At 45.3% G+C, this 13810-nt stretch overlaps 1 protein-coding gene across 2 annotated transcripts in view; it reads left to right on the forward strand.

The window, feature by feature from the left end:
• Nucleotides 1-13810, forward strand: part of LOC137437946 (uncharacterized) — a 101923-nt gene that overhangs the window by 25670 nt on the left and 62443 nt on the right. For both annotated transcript variants that reach the window (XM_078766303.1, XM_078766302.1), the window contains exons 4-6: nt 290-506; nt 2060-3175; nt 3338-3440. In XM_078766303.1, coding sequence (XP_078622429.1) covers nt 290-506; nt 2060-3175; nt 3338-3440 — 1436 coding nt within the window. The remainder of the gene's footprint in view (nt 1-289; nt 507-2059; nt 3176-3337; nt 3441-13810) is intronic.

Here is a 13810-nt window from a genome sequence, read left to right on the forward strand (position 1 = left end):
TTCCCAAATGTTGTTCCTTTTACCCAAAACAAAACAGGTTTTGATGTTTTTTTTTGTATGACAGGTGGAGGAGATAGTATAACAACCTTTGGTATAACCCTCGGACTACATCCCTCCTGTAATGCTTGCACTCCACTTATTCAGTTAACATTCTTAAATTCTTCACATTACTACCAATCCATTTGCTTGCTCAAGCTCAATTTCTCCCTTGTCAATCACAAAAATATTAGCCATGTTTAAACCATATCCTGTTTAACAAAACCCGATCATCTTGTTCTTGCTTTTTCAGTCGAGCGCAATCTTGCCATGCTCCTCCTGTCTCTCAAGAATGCTCCCAATCTTTACTCAATGATGAAGATAGCGGTTTTGAGGAGTTGCAAATGGCGAGGCTGAGAAAAGAGATGAAAGAGGAGATGACAAGAGAGAGGATGAAACAGATAATCTTGGAAGATATGGAGAGGCGTTTACATGTTGAAAAATGCAAGTTGCGTCGAGAGCAATCTCCCGTGAGTGACCACGTCTTGCACAAACCCCATATCCCTCTAGCTCAACCCATGAAGTATTTTCGGAAAAAGATCGATGGGAGAGACCTGACTACAGAGGTCTGTCTTTTCAGTTCGGTAATTATGTAGAGTTGAACTTTTCAAGTTTGAATGGTCATAATGCTAACCATCCTGTTTGCTATTGTTTTGCTTAAATAATTTCTAGGTTATTCCATGCTTAGTGGTCTCCAGGTGACTGGCACAGATTTTGCTAACAAGGTTTGTAAAAATTAATTTATTGTAAGAATTACTCAACAAAATATTTCACCCCCTGTCTGTGTTTTTCCATTTATTTCCTCCTAAGGATCTGGTGCTTTGCCCATTTTTGGCACTTGCAAATCCAGTCTCCGCTTTATACACATTAGGAGGCTCATATCCTGCAACTGGATAAAGATTTCAAGGTTAAATTTGCAAAACTGTCCTTTTGACCCAAGCTTTGAGGATATGGCTTCAAAAACAGTGTACCTTTTGCCATTTTCTATTTAATAGTATCTCAAAAACACATTTTGTCATTGTGGATTTGAGGTATGTTGGGGTTTCACCCTGTGCCAACCCCAGATTGTCACACCAATTCCATATTGTAGATTTACAGCACTTAGATATACATATGGTACTTTGTACAAATCCCAGCCTCTCATGCACTGATTGACAGGTGCTCTAGAGGGGTTACCTCCATCTATTTACAAGGGGGGACATGACTCTTCCCGCTAAGTATCTGAGCTGGGCAAGAAATGAGGTTGACATTTTGAGATATCTTTTGCACTGTTTCTCTGTGACCGTTTGTTGAAGTTAGTTTCCGATGCATGCTGGGTGGAATTCTATAAATATCACCCCGAGAAATCGGTAGCTTCTATTTATGATAGGCATCGTTGATTGAGGAAAATAATGGCATCGATACGTTCATTAAGTTAACATAATAAATTCTCCTTGTTTGTTTTTGCAAATGATTATGGTACTCAAAGTATTTTCTGTGCGACTGCAAAGCAGGAAATGTTTGATGTAGAGTGGGTACATGTGTTAACAGCATTTGTTCATTGCAAACAGCACTGTCTCTACTTTAGTCATGTTAAGATCAAAAACTGTAACATTAAATACTTTTTTTCCAGTAAAGTGCCAATCGATTCTTGCTTAAAGTAATTAACAAATCAGAAAACTTTGTGCATTCCCATTTGGTTTAGCTTTTCTTGAGTGAATAGATCTAGTTTAAGCTACAGATCTGTCAACTGTTATGCATCCCGTGTGGGAGAAATGCATTTGATTTTTCTATTATGCTCTTGCAGAGATCAACCATTGTCTCACATTCTCATACGTCTGTTGCTCTATCAGCTATTGTTGCACTCCAAATTATTTGATTTGAAATCATGCCAAGAAAAAGTTGTTGCACAGACACGCACATTTGGTTTGCTGAGTTGACAGCTTTGTAGTTAACATGTACCAGTGGTGGTTATGAGCTAAGATCATTACTTTGTTGGCAAGTGTCTTGGTCAGTCGTAAAATTAATTGTCCTGTGTACCCAGCAATCGGATGACGAAGCAGACATTTTGCGTCGCTATCAGCGAGAACATTGTGCCAGGAAGACGAGCAGTGGTTTTGAACTTGCTGCAAGTGACTATGGCATGAATACTTCCTGCATCCCGGGTATTGCAGATTTCAAAGAAGCGCTGAATAAGCCTTCGACAGAAATCAGAAACATCGACGACGAGGAGCACTTTCTTTACGGGGATGATGGCAAGTATGGTAGGCAACTGGAAAATAAAGTTGCTATCGACAGACAAACAGTTTCACGAAGTGACAGGTATGAGGCTGAAAAACTTATGGTGAATAAGGTTAAAGAGTATTGCACGGTATCTGCACCACCATCAAACACATTTGCTGGGAATGATGGTAAAAATGAACAGCGGTTTGAGCAGGATCTGGCTACTGTTCTTCATACCCTTGGTCTTAACTTAAGCCTCAGTGAGTTGACTCAGCTTATCATGGCAAAAAAACAAAACGATTTTCCCAGTAGCCATGAACCAATATCAAAATATATCCCCCAGCAGCCAGCACCAACAGATCATCAACACCAACGAACACCTACCAACATCCCCAAGCAACCAGCACCAATAGATCATAAACACCAACCAACACCTACCAACATTCCCAAGCAGCCAGCACCAACAGATCATCAACACCAACCAACACCTACCAACATCCCCGTGCAGGCAGCAACTCCCAAAGAACCCCAACAATACACGACGTGCCCAATTTATCCAGGTTACCAGCCACCAAATGCCTTCTTTGGCAATGCACCAGTTCCTGCTTCATCTATGGTTCCAGCTTCACCTTCAACTCCAGCTCCAGCTCCAAATATGGCTTCATATTCTGCTCCACCTATGTCTGAAAGGCATCCGCTTGGCTTTCCTTGGATATCGGGAATGCCAATGCCTCCCTGGCGTCAGGAATACTATAATGTTGGCATTACACCTCAGTTACCACATCCACAAGGCTGCCTTAGACCTACTCATCTCCTACCTTTTCCAACAGAAACTGAAAATATGAGCATATTGTTTCCTTCTCCTTCTGTGAAAACTACTCGGGCACAACGTCCAAACCTACATGTGATTGAAACTGTGGACCTTGACACAGAAAAGGTGAGGACACTAGTACCGATCGTGGTTCACCATCCCCTCAGTACACCTACCATGCCACAACCCTCAGGTGCTGTCCCGGTAAGTATTCATTATTTATTTCCAGGGTGGTGGAAAAGCACACAAAAATGAGGGAAGTTGACTGTTAAAACGTATCTCCAATAGATTAAGGCAGAAGAAAAGAAAAATCTTGTGCGTGAAACGCAACAGCGTCAGAAGCGTCTTGCTTGCCTAGAACAAGAGCTGAAGAAGTTGCGCAAACAACAAGGTAGGTGTTTTACTTTGTTGCACAAATGTGAAGAAGTTGCGCAAATGTTTTTTGTTTTGAACTGTGTGTTACAGATGGTGCATTGTTGTTGTGGATGGCACATTTGGCACAGCACATTCTGCACAGAGTAATTATGTATTTGGGCCTTGCTCATATTTATTATTACTCCCGCCAGGGAGTAATGCATTCGATCGTGTCCGTCCGTGTGTGTGTTCGTGTGTTTATGAACAAGATATCTGGAAAAGTTCTGAACGGATTTGGATGAAAGTTGATGGGATGATTGCCCTTGGGATAAGGAAGAATTGATTCGTTTTTGGTGAAGCCCAGGATATTATTCCGGATTCAGGAATTTTTTTGGGAAATCCTTTGGGATTTTTTTTCCTGTTTTACTGCATTAAAGGTTTTATTCTTATTCCTAAATTACATGATGTTTTTCTCCTCTAATTCCGAGATATATCAAAATAAATTCTCTGACAGTTAGGGCCCACTTTCTTTTTAATTTATTGTTTTGCGAAGAGGGGATGTTAAACAAAACGTATTATTCCAACTTGACCCACGGCAGGAGTATGCGCTCCACTGAGTGGCGTTCTCGTTATCAATTTATTTAGAGAATAAAATTACATATAATGTTGCATGTTTGGTTCAACAGTGTAATATTTACTCCCGCCAGGGAGTAATGCATTTGATCGTGTCTGTCCGTGTGTGTGTGTGCGTATGTGTGTTCGTATGTTCGTGTGTTTGTGAACAAGATATCTGGAAAAGTTCTGAACGGATTTGGATGAAAGTTGGTGGGATGATTACCCTTGGGATAAGGAAGAATTGATTAGTTTTTGGTCAAGCTCAGGATATTATTCTGGATCCAGGAATTTTTTTGGGGAATTTTTTTCTGTTTTACTGCATTAAAGCTTTTATTCTTATTCTTAAATGATGTTTTTCTCCTCTAATTCCGAGATATATCAAAATAATTATCTGACAGTTACGGCCTACTTTCTTTTTCATTTATTGTTTTGGGAAGAGGGGATGTTAAACAAAACGTATTATTCCAACTCGACCCACGGCGGGAGTATGCGCTCTTCTGAGTGGCGTTCTCGTTGCTTTTAAAATTACTATTGGTATCTATCACAAACACAAACCAATTGGAATGTTTCATTAGTCATGATAAATGCTTTCACTGTCCAAACAATGGATGGTTGCCTCGTAGATATAAATGTTGGTTCTGAGACCAACCACTCAACAGACACTTGCTGGCGCTCGTCGCTCACTAACGTTCGCTCCCTGTTGAGGTTTTATTTCAGAACCAACATTTATATACTACTTGTGTGTGAGTGAGACCCAATATACTCTAATCTCTTTATTATCTGTCATCCTGGTATATTTATACGTACATTAGACTCATAAAGAGAACCAATTAATATCTGTTTATGTTATATTTTAGGGAACAGCTTAATTTTCTTCTGACACTCGTCACCATCCAGAATGTTGATAAATAGTATGTTGGAATTTGGTTCTTGGTTTAAATATCTTTGTTGGGTGGAGATGAAATTTTAAAAACCTCCCTCGATGTTCTGATCTGAGCACCTCCCGACTCACATATTATTTTGAGATCATGGTAAATTATTTTCCATTGAATACTTGACATCCATTAAATCTTTTTATATCCCTCAGTCTGTATGCTTTATTTACACTTGCCTTGGTTACACTTGTCGATGAGACCTTTTTGACATTTACCACTTTCATTATGTTTTACATTTAAATACTAAGGCTGTGATTTTGCCCACTCTTTGGTTTGGTTATTGCTTGGTTCTATAATTTATCTACCAGTTAAAAAAGGTGTTGGTAGCCCATTAAAATTCCCCCAACCCAATTTTAAAAATAATTAATTCTTATGAATATCTTATCACTTATACTTGCACCTGGACTTTATCTGGTATTTTAACACTTGTATATATCTCAACCCTTATATTTTGTCTTATATCTTATCTTTTAAATAGCTTAACTCTTATGTATATCTTAACACTTGTGTATATCTCAACATTTATGTTTATCTTAACACTTAGTTTATCTTAACACTTGTGTATATCTCAACATTTATGTTTATCTTAACACTTATGTTTATTTTAACTCTTAAATATTGTTACGGAATCGGGGACGGCGCTCCCCTGACCAAAGGGGGGGGGGGGGCTAACCCCCCTTGTATTTTGCACTGGCCGTCTCCGATCCTGAAGCTACCCCGCTCCCCTGTGGGGTGGGATTGGCCGAGGTGATTGGTCAAGGGATTCCCGTACACCTCCGCCAATCCCTCCACAAGGCAGGTGGGTAACTCCGCTCGAATCCCGGACAAGATGGAGTTTGCCGAGCGGTTTCACAATCCGAAATCCGAGCCGTTAGCAAAGACTAACCCGATTCATAAGCGTTGGCCGAAATCGCACCACAGGAACTCAATTGACAGAAGGGACGAAAGCGATCAGATGAGAAAGAAACCAAAGTAAAGGGAGAACAGGTATTTATTAATTATTTACACAAACCAAAATCAAAGAGAAGAAAAGAAATGTAATTTACAGGGAAAGAAGATACAGTGCAATTCTTAAAAACAATCTTAACTTATACCCACAGGACAGAACAAACACACTCACACGAATAGGGAATGGCAGGCAGGAATGGCTTGAAGGATGGGAAGGGTCAGGTGGGACAGCAGAACGGCCGGGCCGGGAGCGAGCAGCCGCCGACTGTCCACCCTCAGGTCCACACCGCCGGGATGCTCGCAGCAGCTCGTCAGAGCTTGACGTGGCAGGGCTGGTTGAAAACAGCGTCTCCTTTACTTGTACTCCCGCAGGTTGCGCGTCTCTCTTCACACACTCAAGCGCCTTCCTTTTAGAAAACTGCCTCCGTGCTCCCTCGCTCATCTCTCGTGGGGGCTTCCCGTAACGGGTTATATAGCCACGCCCTGGAGCCTTCACGAACCTGCTCGATCTTTCTTTCTCCGCCCCTCTCAAGCCAAACCACTGAGTTTTGGTTGGTCGGCAAGGGCTTTCTGGCTCCACCTTCTCATGACGATGGGCGGGCAACGCCCTTCTTCTTCGAGCTGACCGCGTGGGTAATGGAGGCGAATGCGGTTGGAAATGTAGGCGCATGCTGCTGGCAATGTAGGCTTTGGGGCAATCGAAAGGGGGATCTATCTTATTTGATTTGGTGCAACGTAAGATCGACTAGTGGGAACATAGCCTTAACTGAAACACAGAATAACGATATAACTATGGAGAGGTCCTATGATTGGCTACGTGCTTGTACATGGACTAGCTAAGGTGCGATCATTTCATTTAACAGCCAATTAAGGGGAAATGTACACAGGGGTTATTTACAAGGGATTTTGATACTAAATTTGATAAAGTGAAGGTTCTAAAAACTGCAACACAGCACCCTCATTCCTCACGGGACGTCCCGGCCCGAAAACTTTAACTTAATGTGACACTCAGGTGTAGTTCCCTCTACAATTATCCTGACCCTGAGTGTGACAGTTTTAAAAACACAATAAATATGTCCCCCTATTACGTTGCACCCTACCTAACAGATTCACACCCACAACTAACCGAATTGCGGAATTAATTTTCAAACTACACATTGACGGTGGGGAGCATTATTTACAAGTGACATTATTTCATTATTTACAAAACGCAATCCTGGACCTGTTATTTTTCTTTTAGGAAACAAAAAGAATCCTGTGGGAGGGAGGAGACAGCATGCACTGCATCGACGCACCAGCACCAATAAACACCAAAGCACCAAAATGCACAGTCACGCACCATCCAGTGCGACATTGCACAATAACAAAAAAAAAACACACAACTGGTGGTCTGGATCCTCTGCTCCCTCTGCTGCCCGTCGTTCTTGATGTTGTTCTTCCTCTTGATCTTCTTTGCTTGCGGCCTATTTGGACATAATAAAAAGGCACAAAACGCGTCCATTTTTATTTATGGCCCACAGGGGCCAGCTATGGGTGGTCAACCTGTATGGCTTGGTGCCACCTCACCGAGGTCCGCAAGCAAGATCTTTCTCTGGCCAACCTGGCCAGTACCAGCAGAGGGGCCGTGCCACACAACGTGTGGTCCATAAGTGGTGCTCGGCCACAGTACTGTGGTCCATAAGTGGTGCGTGGATGCAGGCAGCTGGTTGCGGGGATTCGGGCACACAATGGCGGGCTCCCGCACGCTCCCCCTCAGTGCCCAGAGAGCACGGTCCATGGGTGGGGAAGGAAGACAAAGCAGAATCGGCGAGGGCAAGGGCGCAAGGGTACACATCAACACAGGTAATGCAGAGCGAGGTGCGCACGGAGAGTGAAGTGAGAAAGCTCGTCCCTAACGTACGTCACCCCCCCTGTCACCTACTCTACCCTCGCCCCTTACCCCGTATTTACAAAACCTACACATTTACAAATTCGTCACTACCGTCAGGTCTTCCCCATATCTCCCCTAATACCAAATTCGTTACAATCCCAATGTCTAAATTTGCCATCACCAATTCATCATCAATCCCTCTTAAGGAGGAAGAGATGGAACATCCAGCACAATGTCTCACCCACGTCATGATGCGTCTCACATTTCCAAAACATTTGCACAAAAATAAAACAACAACACATGGCACGGTGTGGAGTTCTGTCGTCACCTCAGGTGAGTGGATGCAGATGGTGCGAGGAGATTTCAATCCTATCTTCCTTCTAAATGACTTTAACACAATTTACACTACCCGGGGTCTTTCCCTGCCAAACCATTGGCTGTCTTACGCTATGTGGTTTTAAGAACCAAACTCCCATTGACCAAACTGTGGTGCTCATCAATTTGGGGTCTCACTCCCCCGATTCAACTCCCTGTGCCTTCGCACAATTTCTGGGCTGAGTCATGTGGCTCTCCCAGCAGGTCTACCCACCTGCACACCTCCGCCACGGCAGTTGCCTCCGAGCTTACCTGCTCCTTTACCTAACCTATCTAACTGGGGGAAGGCCCGCCCTGGCACTTACCCCCTCGGTGCCCTGTCTGGCACTGGGCTACCCGGGTCCATCCTCCGGATCCTCGGGCCCCATCCACAACAACTCTACTGGCTCCCAGAGCCTACCTGCGGCCTCACCTGGCCGACATCCTTACAGTGGCGGAGCGCCCATTTAACTACACACACTAACAGGCCACACGCCCAGCCATTTCCACGTCACTAATGCACCCATCCAAACACCATTCTTCCACATGCACCACAGATGCCAATATCCAACCACAATTTACCTCTACCCTCTACCTAACTCTTAAACTACCATCTTAAACTTAAACTACGCACCATCTCCCCGGGTATTCGTGTTGGGGGTCCATCCTCCCCATTCACTTCCTTCGCACCAACCACTCCACTCCACAGTTTCCACCATAGTCACTCCACACCATCCATTCCATCCTCCATGTATCCCAGACCAGTTATTCCATTCAACCATTCTCCATACACCTGTTCTTCACTTGCACACCTGTGCTCACACACCTGGTGCTTCCTGCACCCTCCTTCCTCCCAGGCTTCTTCATTCAATACAATGCACTCACCCACACTCACAATACTCTGCTCAATACTTTTCTACACACACACACAGCATCATCTGATCTAACTACCCCCTTCTGAAACTCGCGCTTCCCAGTCGCCCCTGATACTATTGCGCTCCCCCGTCGTTATAATCCACTAATCTGCTACGTCCCCTACTGCAGGTATCATGTCGCTACTTAACCCAACAGTTACCTATGGTCATTTCTCTAGATCCCTATACATTATCCAAACCCTCCCTCGGCGAGCTTGCACTGCCAAAACCCCATAACTAATGCTCATGTGCCCGGGGGATGTGAGAGATGGTGGATTTACCATCCTTGCACATCGGGCATCTCCCATTATCAATTTTGCCAATCCAATTTTCTGAAAATCAAAATTTGCCAATCACTGCCAATCATTTTTGCCCATCAAATTTGCCAATCATTACTGCCAATCCTATTCACTATCCCAATTTCGGATCAAAACACTATCATCATCACAGTCCGCTATATCTGAGCCTCTCTGTACGTCATGACGTCATTAAAACTCGGCTTCGCAAAGCCGAGCAATGAATTTGGGTGGTTTGGTCGCCTGCAGGTTGAGTCCGTCCGGCATTCGGTTCAGGGGAGGTGGCATGCTCGGCCCGAGATTCCACGCACCATCTCGGCGCGGAGGCTTTCGGTCTCCGGCCCGATGGCTCAATCTCACCCGGCCGGAACGCTGCAACCACAAGGGGGCGCCGCTCCGGTCCCTCCTACCTTCCCTCGAACCGGACCGGTTGCCTTGCCCGGCAAGGCCCGGACTCGACCGTGCGGGGCGGGGCCAGGCCCGAATCGTGCATGACGCTCCGAAGAGGAGCGACGCTGCACCGATCCCCGCCGGCTCCCGCAATACCCACAGCCCGGCACGGACCGGGGGCTCGCGTTGGCTAACCGTTGGTCTAACCGCTATCCCGTTTAACGTCGATGCTCCTCGGACATGCTCGCACGCATATGCGACCCCTTTCACACTCTCCAAACCCGGCGTTCCAACGCCGCCCGTACATTCCACACACTCCGTCCATTCCACCACCGCACTCCCTGTGACACACCACACTTCTCGTGCACCCTCTTGCGCACACTCGTCGTTCGCACACTTCCTTAACACACCTCGTCGCGCACCGTCTCGCGCACTCTCCCTCGGTACGTACTCCGTACCACTCATGGGGATGCACTCTTGCATCCACCCACTCACGCGCTCCGATGTGCCCTCCCGCACACGCGCCACAACCAACTCAGGTGTGCGTTCTCGCACACTCTCAACCATTCCAAGCGTGCATTCTCGCACCTGCTCCACCACCAACTCACTCTCCGTGTCACACTCCGTACACTCTGTTTCACACAGACTCTCCGACGTGCATTCGCTCTCGCACTCGGTATCACTCCCACACTTTGGAACACACTCACTCCTCGACGCACACTCTTTTCTTACACGCGCGCCATTTCCTCTCACACAGCGCACCACGGACCTCCCACAAACGCCCGCGGTACGCTGGGATCCCAAGCGCGCGATTCTTTTCGCACCCAACATCTTCCTGCAAAACCTCTTAGCACCATATACAGCACGACTCACCTTTGGGATCCTCCTCTCCACGCGCACCTGCAAATCTTTATAAGGATTAGCAAGTACGGCATCAGGATGTGAACTTAGACTTTGTACATTTTCCATTTCTTCCTTCTGCTTCATTCCTATCTCTGCCGTCTCTTCAATTTCAATTCCAACTACAACCATTGCATTCTGAATTAAATATTTTTCCGTCGCTGCACCTGAATTTGCCCTGTCCAATTTGACGGCCGTCGGGTTTTTCACACCCCGTGTCGCGATTTCTATCCCGGTCCACCCGGCTGTGCTTTGCTCACACTCACTCAACCTGCGCTTCTCAACCCGTGCTTCTCAACTCGCGTTACCTCGTCGTGCACCCTTGGGACCCTCTCGCCCGACATGCGATCCATGGTCTCCCCACATTTTTGTATCTGGCTTCCCAATTGCTTTCTCTGAGCCCTCGCCTCGTCCCTCATTTCTCCCACCATTCTGCTTTCCATTCCCTCCCATGTCTCGACCATAAAGGCCCTCATTTTCTCCATGAATAGGCCCCAGTCCATCGGCGCCGCGGGCGCGGCTGCAGCAGCCACGCGCGAGGCGCCATTTTGTGCGCCTGAAACCTCGTGCGCGAGGCCGCCATCAGGTGCGCCTGAAACCTCCGCTACCCAATGCGTATTGTGCTCCTCCATTATTCCCACTGCCTCCCTGGGGTCCTGGGTTGACTCTACCCCCTCTTCCAGCTCCCCTACTGGCATCCGGTCGCCTTGATCATCCATGGCGCGATTTAATTTAGAATATTAATAACAATTTCGGCCGCTCGTAATTTTGAGTGCGTTAAGCGCACTTCGGGTCCAAATCCCACTCCCCGACACCAATTGTTACGGAATCGGGGACGGCGATCCCCTGACCAAAGGGGGGGGGGGGCTAATTCCCCTTGTATTTTGCACTGGCCGTCTCCGATCCTGAAGCTACCCCGCTCCCCTGTTGGGTGGGATTGGCCGAGGTGATTGGTCAAGGGATTCCCGTACACCTCCGCCAATCCCTCCACAAGGCAGGTGGGTAACTCCGCTCGAATCCCGGACAAGATGGAATTTGCCGAGCGGTTTAGCAATCCGAAATCCGAGCCGTTAGCAAAGACTAACCCGATTCATAAGCGTTGGCCGAAATCGCACCACAGGAACTCAATTGACAGAAGGGACGAAAGCGATCTGATGAGAAAGAAACCAAAGTAAAGGGAGAACAGGTATTTATTAATTATTTACACAAACCAAAATCAAAGAGAAGAAAAGAAATGTAATTTACAGGGAAAGAAGACACAGTGCAATTCTTAAAAACAAGCTTAACTTATACCCACAGGACAGAACAAACAGACTCACACGAATAGGGAATGGCAGGCAGGAATGGCTGGAAGGATGAGAAGGGTCAGGTGGGACAGCAGAACGGCCGGGCCGGGAGCGAGCAGCCGCCGACTCTCCACCCTCGGGTCCACACCGCCGGGATGCTCGCAGCAGCGCGTCGGAGCTTGACGTGGCAGGGCTGGTTGAAAACAGCGCCTCCCTTACTCGTACTCCCGCAGGTTGCGCGTTTCTCTTCACAGACTCGAGCGCCTTCCTTTTCGAAAACTGCCTTCGTGCTCCCTCGCTCATCTCTTGTGGGGGCTTCCCGTAACGGGTTATATAGCCACGCCCTGGAGCCTTCACGAACCTGCTCGATCTTTCTTTCTCCGCCCCTCTCAAGCCAAACCCACTGAGTTTTGGTTGGTCGGCAAGGGCTTTCTGGCTCCACCGTCTGATGACGATTGGCGGGCAACGCCCTTCCTCTTCGAGCTGACCACGTGGGTAATGGAGGCGAATGCGGTTGGAAATGTAGGCGCATGCTGCTGGCAATGTAGGCTTTGGGGCAATCGAAAGGGGGATCTATCTTATTTGATTTGGTGCAACGTAACATCGACTCGTGGGAACATAGCCTTAACTGAAACACAGAATAACGATATAACTATGGAGAGGTCCTATGATTGGCTACGTGCTTGTACATGGACTAGCGAAGGTGCGATCATTTCAATTAACAGCCAATTAAGGGGAAATGTACACGTGATATTTATAAGGGATTTTGATACTAAATTTGATAAAGTGAAGGTTCTAAAAACTGCAACAATATCTTAACACTTATGTTTATCTTAAATAACATTTATGTTTATCTTAACACTTATGCTGATCTTCACACTTATGTTTATCTTAACTCTCAAATATATTAATTCTTATATCCATAAGGGAGGGTCATTTTCCCATTTTCTAATGTCCCATTTTTCTAAAATATATATTTTATCAACCGCTTCAAATGCCTTTTTATTTACTTGTTCTGTATATAATTGATGTTTATAACTTCTTATCATATTCATTTTTCTATACCCTTCTTCCATAAGAGTTAAACAATTCTAATAATGTTCGAACTTTATGCTCTCCTTAACATTTTTGTTTATGCCCTTTAATTTCTTTAAATCCCATTTGGCAGCATACTTATAAGCATAAGCCTGTGCTCTCAACCCCACAAATTCTTTCATAATTTTTCCACCAAGCTCAACTTTAAATTTCCCAATAACCTTTTAATTTTTTTGTGGAGAACAGACTACTACTCGGTTTGTAATTGCTTCTGTCATAAATATTGATGCCTTGTGTCATATCCTCACAAGCATCTTCGGTCTTGATTTCTAAAATAAAGCTGTCTGTGTCCATATAAAGTAGATTAACTCCATTTTGTATTTCTTCCTTAGGTTGTCATGGAAGTAATCATACATTAACAATTTTGGTAAATCAAGAACTGATGTACCAATATAAATGGGTTTACTCATTGTAATTTTCTCTTTATTCATATGAATAGCACAAAAAGTTTTCCAAAAACACTTCTGCTCTTTGAAAGCTTGGTTTATTAATTAATTTAGATGCTTGTTTCCAAGATGTAGCAAGTCTTATGTTTTGTCTATTCCTAACATTTTCCATCCTATTTCCAAATACAGCATTATTCAATCTCTATATATAAAGGAGGAGTGTGTGTGTGTGTGTGTGTGTGTGTGTGTGTGTGTGTGTGTGTGTGTGTGTGTGTGTGTGTGTGTGTGTGTGTGTGTGTGTGTGTGTGTGTGTGTGTGTGTGTGTCTATGTCTGTATGTCTGTATGTCTGTATGTCTGTATGTCCGTATGTCCGCTTATAACTCAAGAACTACACATCGGAGAAAAGTTTTAGACACA

The sequence above is a fragment of the Myxine glutinosa genome, chromosome 12 (assembly GCF_964187855.1).
Source record: "Myxine glutinosa chromosome 12, kmMyxGlut1.1, whole genome shotgun sequence".
NCBI classification, from domain to species: Eukaryota; Metazoa; Chordata; class Myxini; order Myxiniformes; family Myxinidae; genus Myxine; species Myxine glutinosa.